Raw genomic sequence first — 26,252 nt, 5'->3', positions numbered from 1 at the left:
AGGGTTGACAAGTACGGCAATTCCTATGTTCCTATATTTTCTCAGCATTGATCTTGACTCACGTCTTGCTTGCTTTTTTGCTTATCATTTAAACCTAAGAATATCATGCAATCTCCTATTTCCAGTTTTAGGAACATAACTGAAGAGAGCCCCATGCCAGAGGACCACTAACCTGATCCTTACTGAAATTGCTATAACGTTTATGTTAATATATTTATACAAAATACCAGCTGTTTTTAAAGCAAATGAAAAGTTCCAACCTCCTTTTATGCAAGTAGCTGTTTTACCGCACTGACAGAGCCTCACAGATGGCTGAATTGCAAGTGCCTATATAAGTGTTTATAGATAAATCAAGTAGAGCATTTCTATAATGGAGAGGATTAGGGTTGTACATTTTAAAAGAGGGAAATCTTTGGTTTTCCCCTTTTTTTATTGCGTGCAAAATGCCAGGAAAGTTTAAATGAGAAACAACCACTGTAAAAGAGAAAAAGAAATAAAAGAAGCATTTATTGCTGCAGAGAAGGTACCATTCCCCCCATAGTTTTCCATAGGAGCACAGAAGCTTTCTGTCTACTTTGGCATCAAAATGCATTAAATTCTGCATTTTTATCCATAAATCTGTCAGAATGAGAAAGCATATGCAGTACGGTGAAATGGGGAAATGAATAAAAAAGTTAAGCTTTTTAACCAAATACTGTTGTTCTGCATTATCCATTTCCCTCTGCTCTTGCAAGGAGCAGAATGTATTACCTCAGTAAAGTGTCAAGAAAAATCAAATGAATTCTTGGAAAAAATTGAGTAAGCTTAGCTTACAGAAGATACACCTCCTAAATATATATATATTGTGCTTATGTCAATATGTATGGAACATAACAGTAGTGTCTGAAAGGCTTTGAAAAGAAATAAACAAAAATTCTCAAAGACAATACAATTTTCACTGGGTTATGGCTTGATCTTCAACTTGTGTAAATTGATGTAATTCCATCTTTAATGGAACTACACCAGTTTACAGCAGCCAAGGATATTGTCCAGTACTTTACGAGTCCCCATGTGGTTGCCTGACTGAGGTGCTGTCCAAAACTCATCCCTTTCCTGTGATTTGCATATAGTCTTTTTGTGAAATCCTGGCTGCAGTGTAGTTAATGGCAATACTCTCCGGCTATGTCTACACTACAGTCTAAGTCAGTATAATTTATGTTGCTCAGGGGTATGAATAAACTACCCCTCTGAGCGACATAAGTGCTCATGTGCACAACACGATGTCGGCGGGAGAGCTTCTCCAGCTGACAGCTTCTGCTGATTGCGGAGGTGATTTTACTATGCCAAGGAGAGAGCTCTCCTCTGTCTTCACCAGATGCGTTGCAGCAATGCAGCTGCACAGCTCCAGCGCTGTACGTGTAGACATGCCCTCACTGAGTTAAATGGGGTCAAGATTTCACCCTCTGTCTCCAGAAACATAACTTAAATAACAATGTCCCAAGGGGGTCAGTGCAGGTCAGGAAATTGTGTCAAAATGTTTTTGGATGGAAAATAGCAGTTTCCCCCCAAAATCAAAATTTTCAATTTTGCTGACTTTTTTTCAATTTTCCATAAGGAAATTCAAAACAAAATACTTCATTTCAGGACAAGTTCACCCAAATGACATTTTAGGTTGTTGAACTGAATCCAAATGTTTAATTTTGGCTCAGTTCAACATTAATTTGTGTCCACTTGCGCTACTGTGGTGCCTCATGAGCGTTGTAGTGGGGTGCCACATGCCCCTATTCCCCTCTAGATGAACGGCTGTGGTGCAACATAAGTCACATGACCATAGTGCATCATCATGGGAGTTGTAGTCTGGCTGTGCAGCCCAATCCATGGATGGAAATTCCAATTTTTGATCAGTTCTACTTGAGTAGGTCAGTACTTTTAAACAGTTCATCATAGACCATTGTCCAAACTTTCTCCCAGACTGGCTTATTTTTAAGGCTTCTCCTGCATGACATCCTGTCTATTCTCCTAGTTCTCTGCTTGAATTAGTTCAAATAAGACTCACCCAGTCTGTTAGAGTGAGTCAGCAGAATAACTATACATTTCCATACAAAATCCTATTGTGGGACACCCTGTAACAATAGTAGTATACACAATATACAATAGTAGTCTTTCCCAACCCCAAAGCAAACTCCATCTAATTATGATATTACTTATGTTGAGAAAGTTTTGAGGAAAGAGATTTTTATTTAATCCTCTCATTATGTTTTTAATTGCTGCTTATGCTTTTAACTTCAGTAATGAACCTAAAAAAATGATGTGCAGAGCAAATCTGAATAAATATATATGATCTATTTCATGCATAACAGACAAGGTGAACTACAAGTCAACACGAAAGGATTTCAGAGAGAAAGTTTCTCATTCCATTGAAGATACAGAACATGTTACTTTTTCACTAGCAGTAGAAAAAAAGAAGTATATCCATTAGGTTAGTAAACAACTTTTGGTAACCCCATGGCAAAAATAGATGAGAAAATAATTAATTACTTTTGGCAGTTTTCCCAAGGGATATGAGACATGTAGTACTAATGTCCCTTATTGGTTAGAAGAGAGAGTTTGATTTATAATGATTATCGAATGATGTGAGGAAGTTCAAGCTAGAAAGGTTAACCCAAGGTAAAATGCTAATGAATTTAGCAACATTATTGTCTCAGCAACTTAAAATTTTGTAAATAAAGGATTTAGTTGACTTTTTCAAACAAAATTGGCCTCTGGATTTGTCTACATGGGAAAATTGGCCAGAATAACTAATGCGGAATAAACTATTCCAGAATAGTGTTCCATGTCGACAGTAGACACTCTCTTTTAAAATAAAAGAACCTTTATTTGGGAATAACGAGTGCACTTTCAAAGTAGAGTAATTATTTTGGAATATAATCACATTTGTTCCAGAACAGAATATACACACAAGGAGCTATTCCAGAATAACCATTACAGAAGAGGTTATTCCAGGATAGCTATTCTAATCACTTTCCCCATGTAGCCAAGCCCTAAATCAGCCCTGTTGTGATTCCATTGACTATGGTAAAGCAGGTACAGCTCTACATTAGGCCTAATTTGGACATGTCTTCCTGTAGGTCACAAGTGGAAAAAGTAAATGAGATATGGGAGATGACAGGAGCTTGAATATTTTAGGGGATGTGGATATGTTCCTGTGACAGGGTGGCCTAGGCCTTGAGCCTCCCCTGCTGGAGGCCTTGAGGCCCTGCCACACCCCGCCCCAGAAAAGGGCATTAGAGAGGTCCTCCAAGCTACCCAGAGCTGCTGTATGGGAAGCAGCCAATCAGGACCCAGCAAGCTAGTATAAGAAGAGCTGCAGGATCATAGTTGGATCAGTTCCTTGCTAGAGCTGGAGGAGAGTGGATAGTGCTCTGGGCTGGCTGCTGGGATTCCACCAGTACAAGGCCCTGAGTTAAGGGTGAAGAATGTGCTGGAACCATGGGGAAGTGGCCCAGGAAATCGTAGCAGCAACATAATGTATTTAAAGGGATGTGATGGATGACTGCTATCTATAGGGTCCCTAGGATGGGATCTGAAGTAGAGCATGAGCCCAGGTCCCTCCTCCCCACCAGCCACTGGGAAAGTGGCCTGCACTTTGTACCCCAGAAGGGGAGCTGAACTTCTTTAGAGGCCTAGCTGAAGAGCTGGGGCCAGAAAGGCTCAGAGATGTGAAATATTCAGGGAGGGAGCCCTGGAGGTTGTGGCCCTACATCAGTCAGGGCTAATTTGAGGGAACCCAGAAGGTTCTGAGAGACAATTTGGACCTGGGTACTGTGATAAGCCATGCTGAACTGATTGACGAATGAGCCCCAGGATAGGGCTGCAGATTGAAAGACTTTACAGAGGGTGCTGAAATAGGCCCCCTGTTGGATTTATACCCCAGAAGGGGTTTGCTTTGCTTTATCACACAGACAGACTATACGTGACTTGGCCGGAGGGCTGAGTCACCAAAGACCCATCACAAACTGAGAGAGAGCAGGCACAAGCACTGAGACAGGGGATGCTCGCAAGAGGTGAGTGCACCCCATTACAGTTCCATTTAGCTCTGCTGCACCTTGTTAAATTACCTGCATACAGTGATGCTGCAACTAGGCCCCTGGGGGTGCAGTAGCATCCCCTGGCTTGAAGTGGTTTCCATCATATACCGTTTACAGTTTTGTTCAATGGCTTTCAGTACCCCACTATAAAAATTATTCCAATGCCACTGCCTGCAGGGCAGCCGAGTGTGGGTTCGGGCCCCGGTGAAGATTTTTTTCGGGACCCCCAATAAGGGCAGTGCAGCTAAACAGGGCCAACGAGAGGGGAGGCGAAGCCAGGGAAGCCATTCCCCCCATCGGCCCTGCCTGCCTGCATATGAATGAACATTCTGATCCTGGAGTGAAAAGAAGGAATTGGAAGATTATTTTTTTCCATAAAGACCAGAAAGAAAATTTCTGAGTCTGCTGTGGATGAGCTGGTGGGGGAGCTTTCTGATATTTTACTCTGAAATACTGGTGCTGTCTTTTGAAATCTTTCGGGAAAACAGGGCTGGCTGCTAGGGAGGGTTAATATAGGGCATTAGATTGCTCTCTTTAGATGCACTGATATATGAAGTGATATGGGAGTGGGGCTTTTGTTTACTTGTTTGTTTTTTATTTATTTTGGTGTGGGGGAAGTGAAGGATAGTGTAAAAACGGCAGGTCCCAAATGTTTAGTCTAATTATGATGCTGTTGTTCTGTATCATCTTAAGCCTTGTTTATTTTTTACCTGATGTTTTGGATTCTTGCTATAACTGTCACTGACTATGAAACAATAAAATGTACTTTAAAGAGAAGGTACTAATCACTTCACTTTACATAAGAGAAAATGGTACAGGTACTGAAAAGGTTAAAGGAAATTAAACTGAAAAGAAAGCAGAAGGAGGAGATACTTTGAGAGGCTGGCCAAAACTGCTCAGTAATGTGGACTTTTGCTTTTCTATATACTCTGTGCTCTGCTCCCAGGAGCACTGACACTACAGAGTATTAAATATTTAGAATAACAAAATATGGCGAATGGGGTTACATTGTGCACTATTGCTTCTATGGTATTTGACACTGACTTATGGTTTAATTCTTAATTTTGCTCATAGTTAAGACTATTGCAACAGACTTGGAGTTGAGTGACATGGAATGAGACCTATTTATTTATAAGGGCCCAGTCCAATCACCATTGACATTGATGGGAGTCTTTCCATTGATTTGAATCAAACCCATAAGATGCACCATGTATTCGCAGCACTATAAACTTTTACCAGTTTAAATTTAAAAAGACATGGTTATCCATGCAAGGGACCAGAGAACATATTGCAATTGTCTCTGAACAAGACCAGGCATTCCTGATTCTGATAGTCATTTCCTCTATGGCCTTTTGTAAATTGCACACATCTTATAATTTGGTTTTCTGATATGAAAAATAGGGGTAATAATCCTCACATTTTTAGGAGTGTTGTTATGAGGATTAATTTTTTTTTAACTCTCTTTATTATTGATACATTGTTATAAACTTTGTAAGGCATATTATAGTTAATATAACTATTAGGGCAAGGGAGGACAAACTATGTAAGAAAATGTACTTTGCTTTAAATCACTACTTGAAAATTTAGAGGGACAAGGTGGATGAAGTAATATCTTTTATTGGACCAACTTCTGGTGGTGAGAGAGACAAGCTTTTGAGCTACAGTGCTCTTCTTCACATCTGGGAAAGGTATTCAGGACAGATCTACACTTAAAACGCTGCAGCTGCACTGCTGTAGTGCTCAGTGAAGACCCTACTATGCAGAGCTTCTCCGGTCAGAATAGTTAATCCACCTCCATGAGAGGTATACTTGCTTGGGGTGTAGATTTTTCACACCCCTGAGCAACGTAGTTATGCTGATGTACATTGATAGTGTAGGCATAAGTAGTTGGCACATATCCTAATGGACCCTTCAAGGTAAAGTGGCCCATTAACAGCCCTGTAGTCATAGGACAAAAATTTGTCTCTTTTCACATTATCTTCTGTAAATTATGCTCTCATGAATATGAAAACCAATTTCCTCCTAAATAAGAGTGAGTGAAATATGAAAGTCTGAACAGAATCCTTAAAAATATAAACCATATTACATGCAACATGTGACATGAAAACTATGTATCTATGTAGATTATTCATTAATAATAAAATTCACATACATAGTTCTATAATTTACTTGCACTTTACAAACATATTCTTTACCCATAGATGTTACAGTCTTAGAGATATAAAAGTATTCTTGGTTTCTCGGAACATAAACAAATTAATGTATGGTAACAAACTATTTATTATAGATGTTCCTTTGTTTAGAGCTTATGTTCAACACAACTAAAAAAAACTACTGTATTTTTTGCTAGCAGGTTCAGAGCCTGTGGTCTCTTTAGAAACTGTTTCTACCTCTTGTTTAAAATTATCCATCTTATGTTCGATCTCCCAGTGTATTCCTTTTAAAGAGGCTTTGACAAGGTCTGACAAATTCTTTTATAGCTAGAGTTCCCCTGTCCATTAATCAATTTTAAGTACACTATACAATGGGTTAAAATCGGAGATGCAGGAAAACATCAATATTTATCCAAGGCAGTTGAACTTTCCTCACCTGACTCATGCCTTCCCAAGAAATGAGGTGCTAAGTCATTTTCTCTTATCTCTTTGTGCACATCAGGGAAGGCATTGCTTTTTGACACAGTTTTTTTGCGCCATCCCATAGCCATATCCTTCTGGCTTAGTGGCAGTGTTAGTGGGTGGGAGTGGACCTGCAAAGTCTTATGCTTTGTGCATTTTAGATTGAGACTCCAGGCAGGAGCTCCATGAGTGCCATTTCACCAAGTGTCCCATCTATATTTCATACCACAACTTGAAATTAAAATACCTTGAACTAACTAAGAAGTCACAGATTCATTTTCTACCCAAAAAAAGAAGTACAGGAGTACTTGTGGCACCTTAGAGACTAACAAATTTATTAGAGCATAAGCTTTCGTGGACTACAGCCCACTTCTTGCGGATACAGACTAACACGGCTGCTACTCTGAAACCTGTCATTTTCTACCCAGTTCCGCTCTCGGTCCTCCCTGCAAATAGGCAGTTAATACTGTGCTCACAGCAAGAGAATGAGGTGTATGAATTACCCATCCTTACTCCATATAAGCAGATTGTTGTTTTCTTATCCTAAAATTTGGGCTACCATGCCATTTGCCCTTGAATTATGGATCTCTGTATCTTACCAGTGCAGAGGGGAAGAAAGGCAGCAGAGAACACAGATATACAAGTTTTAGAAACACTGCCACAGGGTCTCACATTAAATATGTCCCTCTTTTTCTTTCAGAGGTGTGGAGAAATCTCATTTGATAGTCCTGATCAGAATGCCAAATGTGTTTGCATGCTAGGTAAGAGTCCTTCCTCTTTTGATATGAGCTTTGGTGTATGGAAGTATATGCTGTTTCATTTGGTGCTTCTTTTCTAAATTAGGCTGAACTCAGCCTATAAAATATAATTAGCTGGGGCAAAACTGGTATGAATTACAACAGGATGCTCTTGTATACCAAATTCATTATAATCAGCTGGTTTACACATGTTTCTTCTGTTTCATTTGTATTGTATTGTTGACTAAGTGATTTCTGACAACTGGTTATGAAAATTATTTGCAGATCCTTTCAAATTCCTGTTTTACTGGAGGGACATTTTTGACTGGTTTGTAACTAAGCAGGCTAGAGTACTTCTGTGAAAAATGTTAACACACTTTGGGCTAAACTGTGCTTTGTTATACTGCCATAAATCCAGAGTAACTCCTTTGAAGTTCTGGATTATTCTGGATTTATTCTGGATTTATATTGGTTTAACTGAGAGCAGAAGCTGGATCTTCAATTTAATAAACCACATATCAGAGGAGAAATAATTAAGCTCATTGTAATATTGACTGAAAAGCCCTTGCTTATCAAAGCATCCTCAGGATTTCCAAATCTGCCAGAAGTGTATAGAATACACAGTTCATGTTATAATTTTGATGCATGGCATTGACATTCAAACGTTAATATTATAGGGTCAGATTCTAATATCCTTATGATGAGTAGAAAACCTTTCTCCTGTAGTAGTACCATTGACTTACTCATCATAAGAGTATTAACATCTGACCTATAATTATGTGCTCATATTTCAAGAAAACTTGAATAGTTTGTTGGAGGGGAGGAAAATGTTATTTCAAGAGTTTCTCTTAATTTTTCCTTTTAAAAAAATCTAAAATAGGTGGGAGTTAATTTTAAACCTCCTGAGAACTTTCACTACTGTAGCAACCATTCCAGTATGGCAGCAAATGTTCCACAATATAGACAGGAGGAAATAATTTATTTTACATGTAGCATGTATAGTCTCAACTGTGAACTTTTTACTTACTAAAAAAGAGTATAATTCTAGTGGTGCCCATCAAGACAACTGAAATTATGGCTGTGTAGATTCATGAATTATAAGGCCAGAAGGGACCACTCTGATCATCTATCTGCTCTCCCGCATAACAGAGCATAGAACTTTCCCAAAATAATGCCTGTTTGACTAGAACATAACTGCATTTCAGTTATGAACTATGATATATATGATATATAACACAAGTTCAGAATTCCTCCTGTAAAAATGAAACCTGTTGTACAAGGTCTGAACCTATAATCAAATTTGCTTTTTAACAGCATTGATTGAAAATGTGTAGTATAAAGTGGCACTTCTATATGTTTAGAATTTTTTTATAAAATGCATTCATAAATTTAAAAATTATACAGTGCATACACAAGTACCTAAATATGGGACCAGATGTTTAGCTGAAATTATGTTGATTTACTGAGGATCTTGCCCATTATTTGTAAAATGCTGAAATTGCAAAACTATATTCTCTGGAAACAAAACAGGAATATACTGCTATGTGTCATTCTGTAGTTGTTCGTTATATTAGCTTTTTTGATTTGCAATGCTATATCTGAAAAATAAATAGCATTATTATTACAAAGAAAAATCATACAATAATATTTACATAAGGGGAAAATACCTAAAAACAGTCTTTGCTCAGAGAAAATATGAAATAAATGGGTCATTTCCTTGAGTAAGGACTTCAGGATTGAGCTCTAAATTCTTCTGACTATCCTGCCAGGGCTGAAATAAAGTGAGCCTTACCCTCCTATTCCTTTAACACGATGGGGAACAAATGAAGAGCATGCACACAAAGCAGTTTTTAAAGGAAAACTGCAATACAGCATGAAAGCTATTCTAATTGTTACATCTAGTTACAAATATGGAAGCATAAATCATGATCGCGGATTTTTTAAAGGCCCTTAAATTTTATAAAAAGAAGAATGAATAATACATTTCCATTTTTGTAGTAGGATAATATAGGTTAGTTCACAGGGAAAGCAGCTACAGTTTGAAAGCATTTAGGAGAAGGAGGCTGGAAGAGTTTGGAGTTAAGTCTATTTGCTACACATGTGTTTTCACTAACATACTTGTGATATCTTTTTAGAAATATTTTGGAAGTCTCCTGCTTTCCCATACAACTGAAGGGCAGCTACCTTCCCTGTGACCTAATTGACACCATCAGACTGTGTCTACTGGTATAAAGTACAGTATCAGTAAAAATGCCATCTCCATTCAGTTATTGTATAAAAATGGGAAGTGTGGGATATATTTTTTTTAAATTAGTTCTGAACATTCTGCTAAGACCTGGATAAAGAGAAAGTATGTGTGCGCATATGCACAAGAGAGAAAGAAAGAGCAAGTTCATACTAGTGCTGTCTGGTAGATGCAATCAAAATTGTGCTTTTGGAGTAGATGGATACAGGTCCTAACTGATTATCTAACTCTGTGAAGTCCTGAGTAATCATATTGTGCAGTACTGTGGCAACCATGAAGTCCTAGGTAGCCATGGAGGGTTTTGTTTGTTTTTTTGTTTTTAAAACACAGTAAAGCCAAATCTTGCAAAGACTTACGCACACTGTGTATAGTTGGACTGCTCATGGGGCATAAAGTTAAGCTCATGTGTAAGCCTTTGCAAGATCAGAGTCTAAATGGACTATATGGTTAGCTATTCAAGGCCTTATCCCACATTCCTTATGCACGCCCATTGACTTCAGTGGGAATTTTGGGTACACAAGAAATACAGGATCAGGCCCCTAAGGCTTTAAAGAAAAATACCAATAAGGCCTGTAGGATGCTGTGCAACTTTTGACCAGTGTAGAAGTATTTGATTAGCTGCATGTTTCTACTTTCCACCCCACTTCAAAGCAAAGTGGACATATTTGCTTAACTATTTTTAATGTTTGTTTTTCCTTTAAGGATGGAAAAAATTATTTACATGGACCCAAAGGAATCAAACATCTCAATAATTCATAAATTTTAAAGGGGGGAAAATCCGTGTGTGTGTGTGTGTGATGCTTATGTAAGTAAAAGCCTATCATATGCAGCTCTGCCAATACCCCAGTCTTGGCTTGTGAAACACTTTCTATTTCAATAATGGGCTGAAACTGCCAGCTGTGTTCAAACGTGTGGTGGCTTTTCTGCTGTGGGCAAAGAGCCACTGAGGACATAGCGGAATCCATGAAATTCATTTCATATAGGGCCAAATACTGATTTTTTGAACGTGGGTATCCACAGGTAATAAATAGGAGAAGCATGCCACTGAAACAACACCCTTCCTTTGAGGAGCCAGGCACCCCTCTGTGGTGGAATGAAGGGAGGGAGTGTGTGGCCCTAAAGCAACAATTTTATGTTTAGTAGTTTGCTAGGGAAAGTTTTCTTCCTTTTGGGGCTGCTCTTTTCTTGGATGAATTCTAAGTGGCTATTTGTGAGGAAACTGCTGTTATTACAAGTAAGTATTCCTCAAACTATGTCTGCAAGGACCAAGTCTACAGAAAATGAGGAAAAACTCATTATTCCAGCTTGGGCTGAATTTATAACACTGGGGGGAAAAAGCACATAAGCACTTTTCATGGGCTAGCCATTAGGCTTGTGTTTGACTCTAACTTTAACTCCAGCACCAGACTATTTTAGCAAGAGGAATTCACCTCTTCTGGAAAAATCTCTAGCTGACCTTCCCCAGCCTGTAAGTGACAGACAGTTAACAAGCAGAAGGCAGAATCTCCTAATAAAGTCTGCCCAGTGCTTCAGTAATAGGACACAGCTCCTGGCAGCAGCAACTGTCAACACTTGCAACTTATGTTAGAAAAATCTGCCCTCAGTTATGCCCCTGTTAACCGACTAATATCAACAGGGTTACATAGATATAATGGATGGAATAATTTAGCCCTGCGTACATTATGGTGGAAGTTCCTGGAGAACAGGAACAGGGGCAAATTGCTCCCTCCTTCTAAAGCTGAAGAAATATTTCAGTGTGAAACAAGCAGGTTAAAATTTATTTGTACACTGAGGATTCACTTAAAAAAAACGCAAAACACATCAATAAACAAACCATATCTTGCTGGTATATTATCACCTTTTAGCAAAAATGTCAGTGTCGGCATTTGAAAAATAGATAAGACTAGAGTAGAATTCCCATAGACCTGCAGACACACTGTGTCCCAGCAACCTCTCAGAGTTACAGATCTGCATACGCAACACAACTCAGCAAGCCCAAGAGTATTTCTTTTTGAACAGGTGTATTAAAATAAAATTCAATTGAATTAAAGTGGAAAAATAGATATTATTCTTGAAAATGTCATGTCTACCTGTCTTTGGTATTTATATTACCCTTATTACCATAGTATCTAGTGATTCACAAACTTTACTGATGCCCTTTCCAGGACATACGGTCCTTGTCCCAATCCTCCTTACCACAATAAGAAGGTTAAAGCCATTTCATAACAAAGACTCAACTAAAGACAAAATACAAAAAAGATCTTCAAAAGGCAAGTTTTTCTGTTTTTTAAAAAGTACAGATTTCTGCATATTCCTTTCCTTTCTGACCTTTTCCATAGCCTGCTTAGGTATTTCAGTCCTTTTAGTGTCAGACATGTGCAAAAGGAATTAGCCATTGATACCATAATTGAAAATAGCAGCAGACTCTCTATAGTGAGGGTTAAATTTCCTCCATCAGTATTCATATTTGAACTAAAAGCCATAAATCTGTATGTGCAATTCCCGTTGATGGCAGTCGCTGGTGCGAATGGAGAGCAGTATCTTCGTGTAAAGGGTATGAGAGGCCAATAGTCCTAATTCCTGTACATAATATACAGTCTAGCAGTATATTGACACTTAAGTCTGCATGGCTCGCCAAATCACCATATACCACATTTTTCATGGTGGAGCTCCCTGTTCACTTGATAACAGTTCCAATTTAGCTAGAACAGTACAGATTTTCCACATTGTGTCATAAATCCTGTTTAGTTGCCTGTAGGCTCTGAGGACTCTTGCCTGTCTAAGATACTTATATGGCCCCCATTACTGTAGTAACTGGACCCCTTAATTTTTAAGCACTTATCCTAAGAACACCCCTGTGAAGTAGGGAAGTGCTGTTGTCCCCACCTTACAGATAGGGAACTGAGCCACAGTGAGTGTTATTCACAAGGAGAACTCAAATCCCTCTGTTAGCTGCCATCTAGCCCTATAGGCATCTAAGGGTACGTCTACACTGCCCGCCGGATCGGCAGGTAGCGATCTATCGGAGATCGATTTATCGTGTGTAGTGTAGACGTGATAAATCGATCCCTGATCACTCTCCCGTGGACTGCTGAACTCCAGCAGTACGAGGCGTGGAAGCAAAGTCGACGGGGGAGCCGCGACCGTCGATCCTGCGCCACGAGGACGTGAAGTAATTTTAATTCGATCTAAGATCTGTCGACTTCAGCTATGCTATTCTCGTAGCTGAAGTTGCATATCTTAGATCGATTTCCACTCCTCCCCCCCCCCAGTGTAGACCAGGACTAAGTTTCCACTCTTAAAGTCCCCTGGCCTCCTAAATTTCTGCCAGTGGGCATGTGCACAGCCACATCAGTCCTGACATCACTGAGCAGCTCGATGCCTTACTCACACTTAAGTCCCAGCAGGATTCACAGAATAGATGTTCCCCTGCCTATCTTAACTGTGAGGTCTGAACCAGTAGTTGCACTCAGAGGCCACTTTAGAGCACATCTACTGCATCAGTGCCTGGGCAAACCATAGTGGGATGAGGAGGTTGGGGTAGTACCTACTTTCCCACTGCTGTAACTAGTGGTTAGCACACTAACCCAGAATGTTTAAGACCTAAGTTCAAATCTCCCCTATGCCTAATGTGGGGCATGGGTTTGAATCCTGGTCTCTCACCTTCCAAATGGGCTATAGGGTATCCTGGAGTGGGTCTCTCTCCTGATGAAGCTGTTCCACATTGTATAAAACACTTACACGGTCATTGGGTGAGAGAAAGATTTACTCTATAGCCCAGCAGTAAGGGCACTCACCCAGGAGGTGAGACACCCAACTTTAAGACTTTGCTCCATTGACTATTAAGAAGCCTTGCCCCCACAATACCCCTTAGCCTAGTGGTTAAGATACTTACCAACAGTTTGGAGGCATGGGTTTAAATCCTTTCTTGAGATCAGGCAGTATGAGGATTTGAACTTGGGTCTCTCACATCCTGCATGATTGCTCTGACCACTGGGCTATAGAGTATAAGAGAGTTGCCGTCGTCGTGGTTTCTCTTGAAAAAGGACTGACCTGGCTTAGGTTCCTAACTCCAGGTAAGAGTTGACAGCTGTGAATCCCATGTAGAGCAAGGTACTTAACTCCCTTTGTGGGGCAGGGATTTGACCACACCCCTCTCTTCAGCATTTCTTACTAGTGAGCTTAGGCAACTACCTGCTAAGTTTTCTGGCTGCAATTAATCCCCTTTTTAGGTGCCAGATTCTACCTGTGCATTGTACAAGGAGCCTGGGCACCTAACTCAGGGTTGTGAATGTCACTTGGTGGCAGGGCACCTAAAAATTAGGCACTGCAATGCTCAGTTTAAATCCCACTTGTGAATCCTACCGGAAGAGACAGGCTCAGACTTTTAAAGGTATTTAAACTCCAGTGGGAGTTATATACCAAAATATCTTTGAAAATCTGGCCCTGAGTGACTTGCCCAAAGTCAAACAAGACATTTGTGGCAGAGCAGGGGATTGAATTGTTTTCTTGAGTCTCAGGGTAGTGCCCTAACCATTGGACCATCCTTCCTTTTGTAGGGGTCATCTCACACTGCTGTCCAGGCCACTTCTCAGTACTACCTTGCAGTTCTCATAGACTCCCTGCTCTGTATGTCTTAATGCAGCATATAGAGAACAGTAGGGGAAACAAACTATTGATCCACACCGTAAGTATCAGACCACTTCAAATGGGGAGGGGTCTCAAGGAGGAAAGAGCAGAGATTACATGGCGGAGAGGTTGTAGGGAGAAGCAGGGGAAGGAAAAAGAGTGCACATGTTGGGGTGAAAAAAAGGGGTGGATAAGGGGATTTTGCAGGCCCAAGATGGAACTTCAGGGATGGAAAAAGGAGAAGAGTGGAAAAGTCAAGGAGACAGAAAATGAGTATCATTAGACTGGCGGAGGGAGAGATGAGGAGATTCAGGGGCTGGAGGTTGGAGAAGTGGTGATTTTCCGGACTTTGGGATGGAGAGGAAAAGGGGTCAAATGCAGTTTGAAATCCTCACAGAGGAGCCTGTCATTTACCCCCAATAGATACTGCAGAGACAGTAGGCCCCTGAAAAAATTAATGGGGTTAGCAACCAGCCAGACCTCCCTACAAGAAGATGACAGGCAGGGAGCTAGAGTCTATTGACAGAAGGGAGTGGATGGGGACTACTAAATGGTTGCTGTGATGGTGGGCAAGCCTGTTGCTGTGGCTACCAGCACAACCACATTTCTCTGCAAGATTGCTCTCAGAATCAGGCTCAAGTAAGATGGGGGGGGGGGCAGTTACAGTATTGAACTCACCAACACACATGGGAGAAGTAATACCAACAATTTCATTGTAATATTTTATAACATTCATTTAATTTTCCAAGTATATTTTAAAACAAGGTGGTTATTTTTAACCCTTTTTAAAAAAAAATTTGGTGTGTGGTTTTAAGGTCTAATCCAAAGCCCAGTGAGAGTGTTTCAATTTACTTCAGTGGCTTTAGATGAGGCCCATAACACTCAGGAGAGTTGCCACATTACCAGCCCTAAACACTGATCTCCTCTGTCCATAAGGAGCCTGGCTAGTTCAGTTGGTAGAGCATCAGACTTTTAATCTGAGGGTCCCTGGTCAGGTGATGAACTATTCAACAATATCTTGATTTAGTTGGGGATTGGTCCTACTTTGAGCAACAGGTTGGACTAGATGACCTCCTGAGGTTCCTTCCATCCCTGATATTCTATGAGACACAGCATGGCAAGAGCAATACATACTTCCCCCATGCTAATCCCATGTATCTCTACCCTGAACTGGAAGGACCAAATGTAGGGGTGAAAAGGTGAGTTCATTTTTTCAGTCTTTTCCAATCATTGGTCTATTTGCTTAAGCGACTGATAAGGTTGACAACAATGGTTTAGGCCTGTTCCAAAACCCTTTGAAGTCAGTGGTAGTTTTTCCATTGGCTTCAATAGGTATTGGATCAGGACCTGTGTAATGTGAATACCAGTCCACAGAAAATGTACTGAGAACCCCAAAATCATTTCACATAGGCTTACAAACAGCCATTGGCTAACTCACAAGTATATATTAAATTATAATATTATTGATTTCAAAATAGTGTGTGTGAGAAAAAACAGTGGAGAGGAAATTATTTATGCCAAATATGTCAGTGTACAGAATGGATAGGTAATGCTGGAATCTGGAAGTGCGCACAAATAAAATTGATTAATGTAAAATATACTATAAAATAATAAAGGTAACTCAATTTTTAAAAAGCTCATAAAAGCTAGTTTTAAATTTGTTTCTTGCTTTGAGTTAATTAGGTTTTGAGTCAAGAGGTCTCTTGAATAAGGACTGCTGGATTGGACAAGAGGTTTTCTTGAATAAGCACTGCTATATATCTAACTGTAATAAGTAAAAAACAGTTCTTAAAAGTTCAGACTTACAGCTCAAAAATAAAAAATCTTTTAGGAAAATTGTAGAGGATCTGAAACTTACAAAAATGTATCCAAGAAATCCCATCCTCCAAATTTCTTTGTCTAATACTTGACATATGGTTTGTAACTTAAATAAATTCTTTATACAATACAATGTACAGCATGCAACTCCCTGTACTCTGATTGGCTAATAGCCGTCAGCCAATCAGAACACAGGACTTTTCTTAACTATGGTGATTATACAAATCTTGCACTCTGACTGGCTATAGTGAACTCCACGTACAGAGTTGCTTAACAAATATAGCCACCTTTGCTTCTGACCCCTCCTCACTCCATATTTAATATCTGTGGTTAGGTGGAATGACAGTTTAAATAAACTTTGCATGTAAGAGGAAAATATGCCTTCCTTAAAGAACAAGGGGATCTACTGAGAGGGCTGAACTTAAATGAGGTAATGGGGAAGGGGATGGTCAAATATTAAAGCAATCATGTTTGTTTTGGAAATATGAATCAGGCCAGATCCTCACCTGACATAAACTGTCATAGCTTCACTGATTTTAGTGGAACCAATATACACCAGCTGAGAATCTGGCCTCGGGAGTTTTAAGGGCAGTATTCAAAGTAGAGGGACTTATAAAAGCCAAGTGAAATGTAAGGTTACCAGAAAGAGAACACATTTTTCTGTAACAACTTGAGGGTGCACATTGTTCAGTGGATAATAACCATATCCTGGATCCCGTATGTACTTATAACTTACAGTCAGGAAGCACCGTTGGATCACCATTAAATTTAATGATTTTGTTTAATAGTTATTTTTGTTACACACATCTAGGAAATTAGTATCAAGCATTAAGGCCTGATCGTGCACCTCTGAAGCCATTGTGTAAGTTTTGTTATCCTCTTCAGTGATGGCAGAATCAAGCCCTTAGACTGAAAAGTCTTACTGTCACTGCTATAAATACCTTTGCATTCCTCTACTCAGCTGCTGTTTTTTAAATTCCAGTATAATTATTCGTCCTATAGCATCAATGTATTGGGAGCCCCTTTTTCTTATTACTAATGGCAGTGGAACACCCCTACCATACAGGTGGTACTACATCAGGGCACTTGCCCTTTCTTCACTTATACCAGTAAGTCTTACGTTACCCAAAAGACCTGAACATTTGAAACAAAATCAGGCCCAACAATGTAATTCAGATATACCATTTTTCAGACATAAAATAATTGTTGTTATTCTAAAATACTATCTGATATTATGCAATTCAATGTGTGAACAGTTTTGGAGATAATGAGGATCCCTAGGAATAAATAATTAATGCTCAAAACACTCTTGTTTACTTTCATACTAAATAATTATCCTCTTGACACTGTGGGGAGTTCCCACAAGACTTCTTTCAGCACAGAATCACTGTTACAGTGCATGATACAATGAATGTTTCAGTAACTTTCAAAGAATGCATAGGCTATAACGTCATTGATCTCTTTGTTGAAGCAGTATTGTTGGCCTAAGGGCATACTGCACTCCATGCCTGAGCTATATACACAAATATTATAAAGCCAGCTTTAGGCTGATCCATCAACATACCCTCCTCTTCTTCTCTCACAGTTTTCTGTGGGCCTGACGTCCCAAAATAGAGCAACATTCGACAAGAAGGGTCTCAAAGTCTTATACTAAGATTTTGCACTTCACTGTAAATTATGCATTTTATAGACTGTACTCTTCCCGGCAAAGGTGATGTGAAAGGAGGAAGAGAGACACTAGAAATTCTCTTTCAGTTCCATAACACTGAGGTTTGGAACTATGGACTCCTTCCTCTGCTTTCAAGGAACTCAAAGGAGCAATGGGAGGCTAGTTTTCTGTACCCGCCCCCTTCTGACACATTAGGGTCTGGGTGTTTTGCAGCATTGCTTTGTTAGTTTCATGATATTGGAATTCATCTGGAGTATTCACACTCAGGGTATCAATATATAATCTAGTACCAATGTTTTCTCCAAATGGTATCCAGGGTTGGGTGCAGAGATGCTGGACAGTGAAGCTATATCCACCTACATTTGCAGTGAACTTGGCCCAATGTGTCTTTTTTTGGCATCCTTTCGGATAAAAGGTGCTATATAAAACATTAATATTTGTAATTAACATGTTAATCCTGATGAATTGAACCATATATAGGATGACCATATGTCCCATTTTGGCCGGGACAGTCCCTTTTTTAAGCCCTGTCCTGACTTTTTTGGCGAAACTGGGCATTTGTCCCATTTGATCTTACCAACTGATGATCGGTTGGTAAGAGCAGATGGGACAAATGCCCAGTTTAACAAAAAAAAGTGGGATGCGACCCTTAGCGGGGCACAAAGGAACATGGGGGAGGAGGGTCATGGGTGAGTGGCATGGGCTAGGCCAGCCCCACACTGGCAGTGTGGGGATGATCCGAGCAGCTCGAGCTGGCCCCACGCAGGCCCAGAGGGGTGAGCAGTGTGGGCTGGCCCCATGCAGGTAGGGGGTGAGTGGCTCAGGCCAGCCCCACCTGGAGGGAGTATTCGGTCCAGGGGCTGACGCCAGCCCGTGTGGGGAGGTAGAGGCGCCTCGGGCTAGCCCCAGGCAGTGTCCAGTTTTCCCTGTTAGGAAATATGGTCACCCTAACCATATAAGAGTACAGCATATCCTCATTTTTTACACACTTAAATCCTGGTACATAGAGATAAGAATATATTTCATGGAAAGAAGACCTCACCTTGTTCATTAACCCATTCAGTGCCTTCATACAATCATTTGCGTTAAGGATGATAAGAAATCATAAATTTTGAATGTTTTGGTATCTGGGATAAATTCAAATCCTCATCATTATTTCAATGCAGATTTTAGTGCTTAATCTATTTTATTTTAAATGTTTTTTAAACTGGTATTGGATGATAATGGCATTTACTTTGAAATAACTTCCTTGGAACTACAGTATTGTGATCTCAATGGTGCTTAATCCATGACGATTATTTGCATGATAGAGCATTACAGCTCTATCTTTTCTGTCATTTTTTATGCTGTCTGGGACCTCTAATCCATGGATCTTTGATATGATAGACCATTAAGGTCTATAATGTCACTTCATACTTAAGGATCTATGCAATATAAACATGACAGATTTCCTCTGTAACTCTTATAGTTGATTGTGACAATGGGATTTTATGTATTTAAACAACAAACCACTTTTGATTGATTAAAGAGATTTAGGTTAGAGATTAGGAAATACTTTCTAACTATAAGGATAGTTAAGTTCTGGAATGGGCTTTCAAGAGAGGTTGTGCAGATAATAGGCTTCAATCTGAATGGGAATTTAGACCGGGGACATGTTCAGTAGTAACTCTTTAATTGTGAATATTTCAGCCTTTATCATTTCTGTTACATTTGGGGAAAAGCGCAAAACACTTTTTCATAGGTCTTTCCCAAAATGCTAAGGTTGGCGTGTATATTTATATAGATATAGATATATGCATATTTTGGCATTCTGTATTTTAGACATTTCACCCATTCAAAGTCTTCTAAAAGATCAGCATAAGAGGAAAGCAGGAGATTTTTTGCCTTATCTGATATACGGGTCCAAATAGTCAGAATAAAGACGTTGTTGTCTTTGGACACATTCTGCCAGGCTATAATATCTAATATAACATTTGATGAATGCTTATTTAAATTAGTAATTGGCAGAGATCAGTACAGTAAATAGAATCCCTTAGGGGAGAGGGAGGGTTTTAAAATGCAAATAGAGGTATCAGAGTTTTTAGTTCATTTTTTTCTTTTTTTAGTGTTTCCTTTGTCTAGAGACGATTAAACACATCCTGTTGGAGAAGCTGTTTGATGTTTATCTTCTCTCTGTGGGTTTGGACACAAGCCTCATGTTACTAAAGACAAAAGAGGTCCTGTTTTGATTGGCATAATGGTGGGATGTGTACTCTGTTAAACCCCTTGACAAAGAACGTTCTATTGAGTTCCCATGCCCACCAGTTTGTCACTTTTAGTTTCAATGCCATGCTCAGAGTGTAGGCAGCTTGGAATCACGGGGTCTCCCAATACGGTATTGGACCAGCATATTGTTTATAAAGGGCAAGATTGTTTCCTGCATCAGAACTCACTGCAAGAGAGAAATGGGTGTGTCAGGGAGGCTAGAGCACAAGTAATGGGGAACACACACGAAGACTGCACATTCAATGCAACGCAGAGATCTCTATGGTGATTCTTTGCAACTGACTGACTAGAGGGGGGTATATGCTGATAACATAGTGAGTAAGTCCATGAACTGTGCAGATCCACATCACCATAGTCATATAAGAGGTAAGCAGGAGGACACTTCTGCTACTCTCCCATGCCAAACAGTAGGTGCACATTGCCTGAACCTTGATTTGAGTCTAGGGATGCAGAACCCACCCACACATTCCCTCTTAATTTCCATGAGCATTGTCCCTGGAGCTTTGTTTTCAGGATCAGGATTGAATCATTTATTATTTGCAGTGGTTTAATTGTGAAATTCCGAGGCAGGAGAGGTAACATGGGGAAGCCACACAAAGGTGTGGAAACTGCAAACAGACATCAACAGTGTCTTATTATATTTTACAGATGATAATGCAGACCACAAAAAATATGTACAGAAAGGAAAAATTCATTCCTTGACTGGGAACATTATGAATGTTCAGAGCCAAGGACCAGATAGTTTAGAGGAAGAGAAATTCCATTGCTTCTGCCTACCAATAAATCATGGCTACTACAAATAGCTACCCAGTAATCTGCAGGAAATTGCACAGACTATAAAGTTATTAGGTATCACCAAGCAATTACCTACGAAACAAAGACTAATTGTTAGATGTGAGCTCACATCACAAACTATGAATTTTGAACCTATCCTCACAACAAAGTTTGGAAGTGTTTGAATTTGGGGGGTTTGTTTAGCCCATGGTACCATAAAGAGAAGGAGCAGTTCCAAAAATGTAGATCAGTTTTCCTTCAGATTCTGTGGGTCTTTGGTTGTGAGGTTTGGGTAGATGGAAGGCTTGGTCCAGAGGCTTGATCACTAGCCTACAAATTGGGAGACCTGGATTTGATTCCTTGCTTCCCCCACCAGATTCCTCTGTGACTGTGGACAAATTGTTTTGTCTGTTTGCACTTCAGCTCCCCAGCTGTAAAGTGGAGCTAATAGCCCTTCCCTCTCTCATAGTGTTGTGGGGATAAACACATTAAAGATTGTAAGATGCTCAGATAGTACAGTGATGGAGGCCATATAAGAACCTAAGAGAAAGACTTCTCTTCCATCTCTATTAACTGCAGGACACTTCTGCTGTGTAGAAAGGTTTTATCACATTGCCAGAAGAGCCTTTCAAAACAGGTGTTTTTGTGTGAAGTGCTGAGGGATTTTGGTGTTGTAAAAGAGTACAGAGCAGATACAAATTAGTGTGCCTGCCTTCCAGTTGCTACTGCCTGGAGAAGTGGCATAAGCTCTTATTGGAGAAGAAAGCAGAAAAGCAAGAGCTGTTCTTGAAAGTTTGAAGTTAGTTTGAGCTCCCAAGGCAGCAAGCACTTCAATATATGGCCAAATCCAATCTTCAAATAGTAAATACTGCCACCCCCCCTTTTGTGTGTGCGTGTGAGAAAGTATCTCTACATCGTTTGTAGTTAACCACAGCAATTTTCTGTACAGGGAGTGGTACTGATAAAAAATATCTCATACTGATACACATCTAATTGTAGAAGAAAGGGAAAAAAGTGAATTCAGGCTAGGGTTGGGCATGAGGTTCTATGGGACAGTAGAAATTTTAGTTATCTGATGGAGTGGACACCTTTTGGAGTTATGATGAGCTGGAGATCAGCAACACCCTCCTGTGATAGATGGCACAAAATTGAATAAAATCCAATTCAATCCATCAGAAGAACAACACATATTTAATAAGGTACTATCTGCTTCCTTTGACCCACCAACCACTCACAAGGTGAGAGCAGCAAATGTTTCATAGATTCATAGAGTTTAAGGCAAAAAGGGGCAATCTACTCTGATCTCTTGTATATCACAGGCCATTAAATTTCACAGTTACCTCTGTATTGAGCACAATAACTTGAGTTTGGCTAAAGCATTTTTTTTTTCAGAAAGACATCCTATCATGATGTATAGACATCAAGAGATGGAGAATCCACCCCTTTCCTTGGTAATTTGTTCCAATGGTTAATCACCCTCATTGTTCATTTTTTTTGCCTAATGTCTCATTTGAATTTGTCTGGCTTGATTTCCCCCCAGCCATTGTTTCTTGTTATGCCTTTTTCTGCTAAACTAAAAAGCCCTTTAGTGCCTGGTATTTTTTCCCTGTGAAGGTACATATACAATGTAATCAAGTCACCTCTCAATCTTCTTTCTTGTAAACTAAACAGATTGAGCTTCTTTAGTCTCTTGCTGTAAGGCATTTTCTCCAGCCCTTGAATCATTTTTGTGGTGCTCTTCTGTATCCTTTTGTTTTTCAATATCCTTTTTTAAAATGGACACCAGAATTGTATGCAGATTTCTAGTATCTTCTCAAGTGCCATATACTGAGGTAAAATCACCTCATTACTCCCCTGCTTATACATCAAAGGATCACATTAGCCCTTTTTGTCACAGCATCATACTGGGAGTTCATGTTTAATTGTCTGTCCACTATGACCCCATCACGGATACACTGGATCTGCTCTATGCCCCAGCTTTTAAACAGTCATAGGGAGATAATCCTTCAGTATGTCAGAACCCCAAGGAGTCCCACTTTTCCACAAGAGAAGGCCCCATGGCCTCAACACTTCTAAGACTAAGCCTCCAGTTCCAGCACTCCTGTTTCACTCTGTGAGGTGCACCCAGCAACCCAACTTAGCTACACCCCTGCTCATAAACTCTTCCTCTCTTCAGGGATCAGTGCATCCAGCAAGTATCTCCCTTATCAGTCCTTGAAGCATGGTCATGCAGAAGGTAAGTCTCCTGCTTGGAACCCTGCAGGAGTGGGCTTGAGACACACGGTGCCTGACACCCCCCCCCCCCTCTCCCTGGGTGCTGTGGGGCCAGGCTTCTCAGGATGATTCCTGTGGAAGCCCGTACTTTTGCAGGGGTATACACATGATGAGCTGGCTCCCAAGAGTGTTCTTGGGCCTATAACCCTCCCAATTGATCAGATAGTACAGGGTCCTTCTATGCATGTGGGAGATGGCATATGCCAGCTTGGGAACTGATTGTCAAGGAAAGGTTTCAGGAGGGAGATCTGGGTGGATCTTCCAGGACTGAGGGAGCTATCATTCAAATGCAACCGAATTGATCTGCTGAGTAATAGTGAAATTCCTCTGAAATGTTACAATACAGAAACTAAATTCAGACATTAACATGAAAAATAAATGGATTTTCATTCTGTTTTAAGTGCAAATCTCAGCATAGCCTTTACTGTGGAGCTTCGAGAGGGCCTCCACAATCATCTCTCCTGGCAAAGGAGGTGGTAGAGAAATTACAAAATGGTGGCCCCATCCTATGAGCTGCTCTACTATTCAACTGCCTCCACACTACTCCCACCCAGTCATCAGATTTGGGATCCTCTCCTGTCCCAGGGGTAGTGGATGGATCCTGGCCCACTCCAGTTTGAATCAGGGAGATTCCCAGGATATATTTTTTATAGGCACTGTTTGCTGCCTGGATGCATGGCATCAACACCTACAAGTTATCAGGGCAGTACTCATAGACTCATAGACTCATAGACTTTAAGGTCAGAAGGGACCATTATGATCATCTGGTCTGACCCCCTGCATGCTGCAGGCCATAAAACCGTCCCTACCCCTTCCCTGGACTCTGCTGTTGAAGTCCCCAATCCTGTTTTAGGTGACTTCAATCGGCAGAAACCCTCCTGCTAGAGATCCCTGCCCTATGCTGCGGAGGAAGGCGAAAAACCTCCAGAGGCTCAGCCAATCTGCCCTGGAGGAAAATTCCTTCCCGACCCCAAATATGGCGATCAGTAAGACCCCGAGCATATAGGCAAGAGTCTCCAGCCTGACCCCGTCAGCCATTATACAATTTACCTACCATTTCTTGGTTTTCCTTGACTACTATGTTATACCATTAAACCATTCCCTCCATAAATTTATCTAACTTAATCTTAAAACCAGACAGGTCCGTCGCCCCCACCGTTTCCCTCGGAAGGCCGTTCCAATATTTCACCCCTCTGACGGTCAGAAACCTTCATCTAATTTCAAGCCTGAACCTCCCCACGGCCAGTTTATATCCATTCGTTCTCGTATCCACATTAGTACTAAGCTGGAATAATTCTTCTCCCTCCCTCGTATTAATCCCTCTAATATATTTAAAGATAGCAATCATATCCCCCCTCAGCCTTCGCTTTGTCAGACTAAACAACCCAAGCTCCTCTAGTCTCTTTTCATACGACAGGTTTTCCATTCCTCTGATCATCCTAGTGGCCCTTCTCTGCACCCGTTCCAGTTTGAGTTCATCTTTTTTAAACATGGGAGACCAGAACTGCACACAGTACTCCAAATGAGGTCTCACCAGCGCCTTGTACAACGGAAGCAGGACCTCCTTATCCCTACTAGATATACCTCGCCTAATGCATCCCAAGACAGCATTGGCTTTTTTCACCGCCACGTCGCATTGTCGACTCATAGTCATCCTGCGGTCTACTAGGACCCCTAGGTCCTTCTCCTCTTCCGTTACTTCTAACCAATGCGTCCCCATCTTGTAACTAAAATTTTTATTAGTCATCCCCAAATGCATCACCTTACACTTTTTACTATTAAATTTCATCCTATTCCTGATACTCCAATTCACAAGCTCGTTCAAGTCTCCCTGCAGGATATCCCTATCCTCCTCCGAATTTACAACGCCTCCCACCTTCGTATCATCCGCAAACTTTATCAGCCCACTCCTGCAATCGGTTCCGAGGTCAGTTATAAATAGATTAAATAAAATGGGTCCCAAAACCGAACCTTGAGGCACTCCACTAGTAACCTCCCTCCAACCTGACAGTTCACCCTTTAATACGACCCGCTGCATTCTCCCCATTAACCAATTCCTTATCCACCTCTGGATTTTCATATCGATCCCCATGTTTGTCAGTTTAACCAATAATTCCTCATGGGGTACAGTATCAAACGCTTTACTGAAATCCAGGTATATTAGGTCCACCGCATTTCCCTTATCTAATAAATCCGTTACTTTCTCAAAGAAGGAGATCAGATTCGTTTGGCACGATCTGCCCTTCGTAAAACCATGTTGTAATTTATCGCAATTGCCACTAACCTCCAGGTCCTCAACTAGTTTCTCTTTCAGAATTTTCTCTAACACCTTGCACACTACAGATGTTAAACTAACAGGCCTGTAGTTACCCGGATCACTTTTTTTCCCTTTCTTGAAAATAGGAACCACATTAGCTATTCTCCAGTCTAACGGAGTTCTGTTTTGTATCCAGAAATGAAGGCAGATTCTGGAAAAAGATACATAATGTTTAAACCCCAAGGATGAAATCCTGGCCCTTATGGAGTTAATGGCAAAATTCCCATTGTCTACAGGGCCAGGATTTTATCCCAAGCATGCATTTTCAATATTATAGTAAGAGATGTAGTTTTTCATTTAATCCAAATGAACTAATAGTATTCAATAGGTGTGCTGAGAGGTTAAAAAAAAATGCCTACTTTGTATTTTTGCATGTACAGCACATGGTTAATCTAATATTGTAGTTTCCGTGGAGCTTATGAAAAGTACTTAGAAATGCTGGTATCAAATTCACTTCATTAATAGATATGTTAAAAAGAAGAGAGGTCTGATGGCCTGGGATTGATTTGTTGTTTTGAGAACAGAGTGTGTTTGTTTTGTTTCTATCGTCAAAATTGTACAACATTATTGTAACAAAACATATTACTATGGGAACAGAAATGGAGATTTTAGGTGTAAGTAACTTTTGCAGTGCATGTAAGTTTTAGCAATGGCATTCGGTTAAAAAAAATCTTGTCTGCTTTTCACCCTTATCCTCCATAAGAACAAAACCCAGATTTGACTGTTGCTATCATTGTGTGTAAAATCCCATATGAAATTATTACTGACACTTTTTAAAAAGTAGCATATAAATCATATAAGTAGCATATAAACCCCCACTATATCCCAAGTTTTTGCAAAGG

At 40.2% G+C, this 26,252-nt stretch overlaps 1 protein-coding gene across 1 annotated transcript in view; it reads left to right on the top strand.

The window, feature by feature from the left end:
- Window positions 1-26,252, top strand: part of PDE7B (phosphodiesterase 7B) — a 250,265-nt gene that overhangs the window by 65,249 nt on the left and 158,764 nt on the right. Inside the window, exon 2 of the mRNA XM_034766881.1 lies at window positions 7,383-7,443. Coding sequence (XP_034622772.1) covers window positions 7,383-7,443 — 61 coding nt within the window. The remainder of the gene's footprint in view (window positions 1-7,382; window positions 7,444-26,252) is intronic.

The sequence above is a fragment of the Trachemys scripta genome, chromosome 3, assembly GCF_013100865.1.
Source record: "Trachemys scripta elegans isolate TJP31775 chromosome 3, CAS_Tse_1.0, whole genome shotgun sequence".
Classification (NCBI taxonomy): Eukaryota; Metazoa; Chordata; order Testudines; family Emydidae; genus Trachemys; species Trachemys scripta.
Note: the sequence above shows the minus strand (reverse complement) of the source record. Positions and strands in the feature narration are given on the sequence as shown.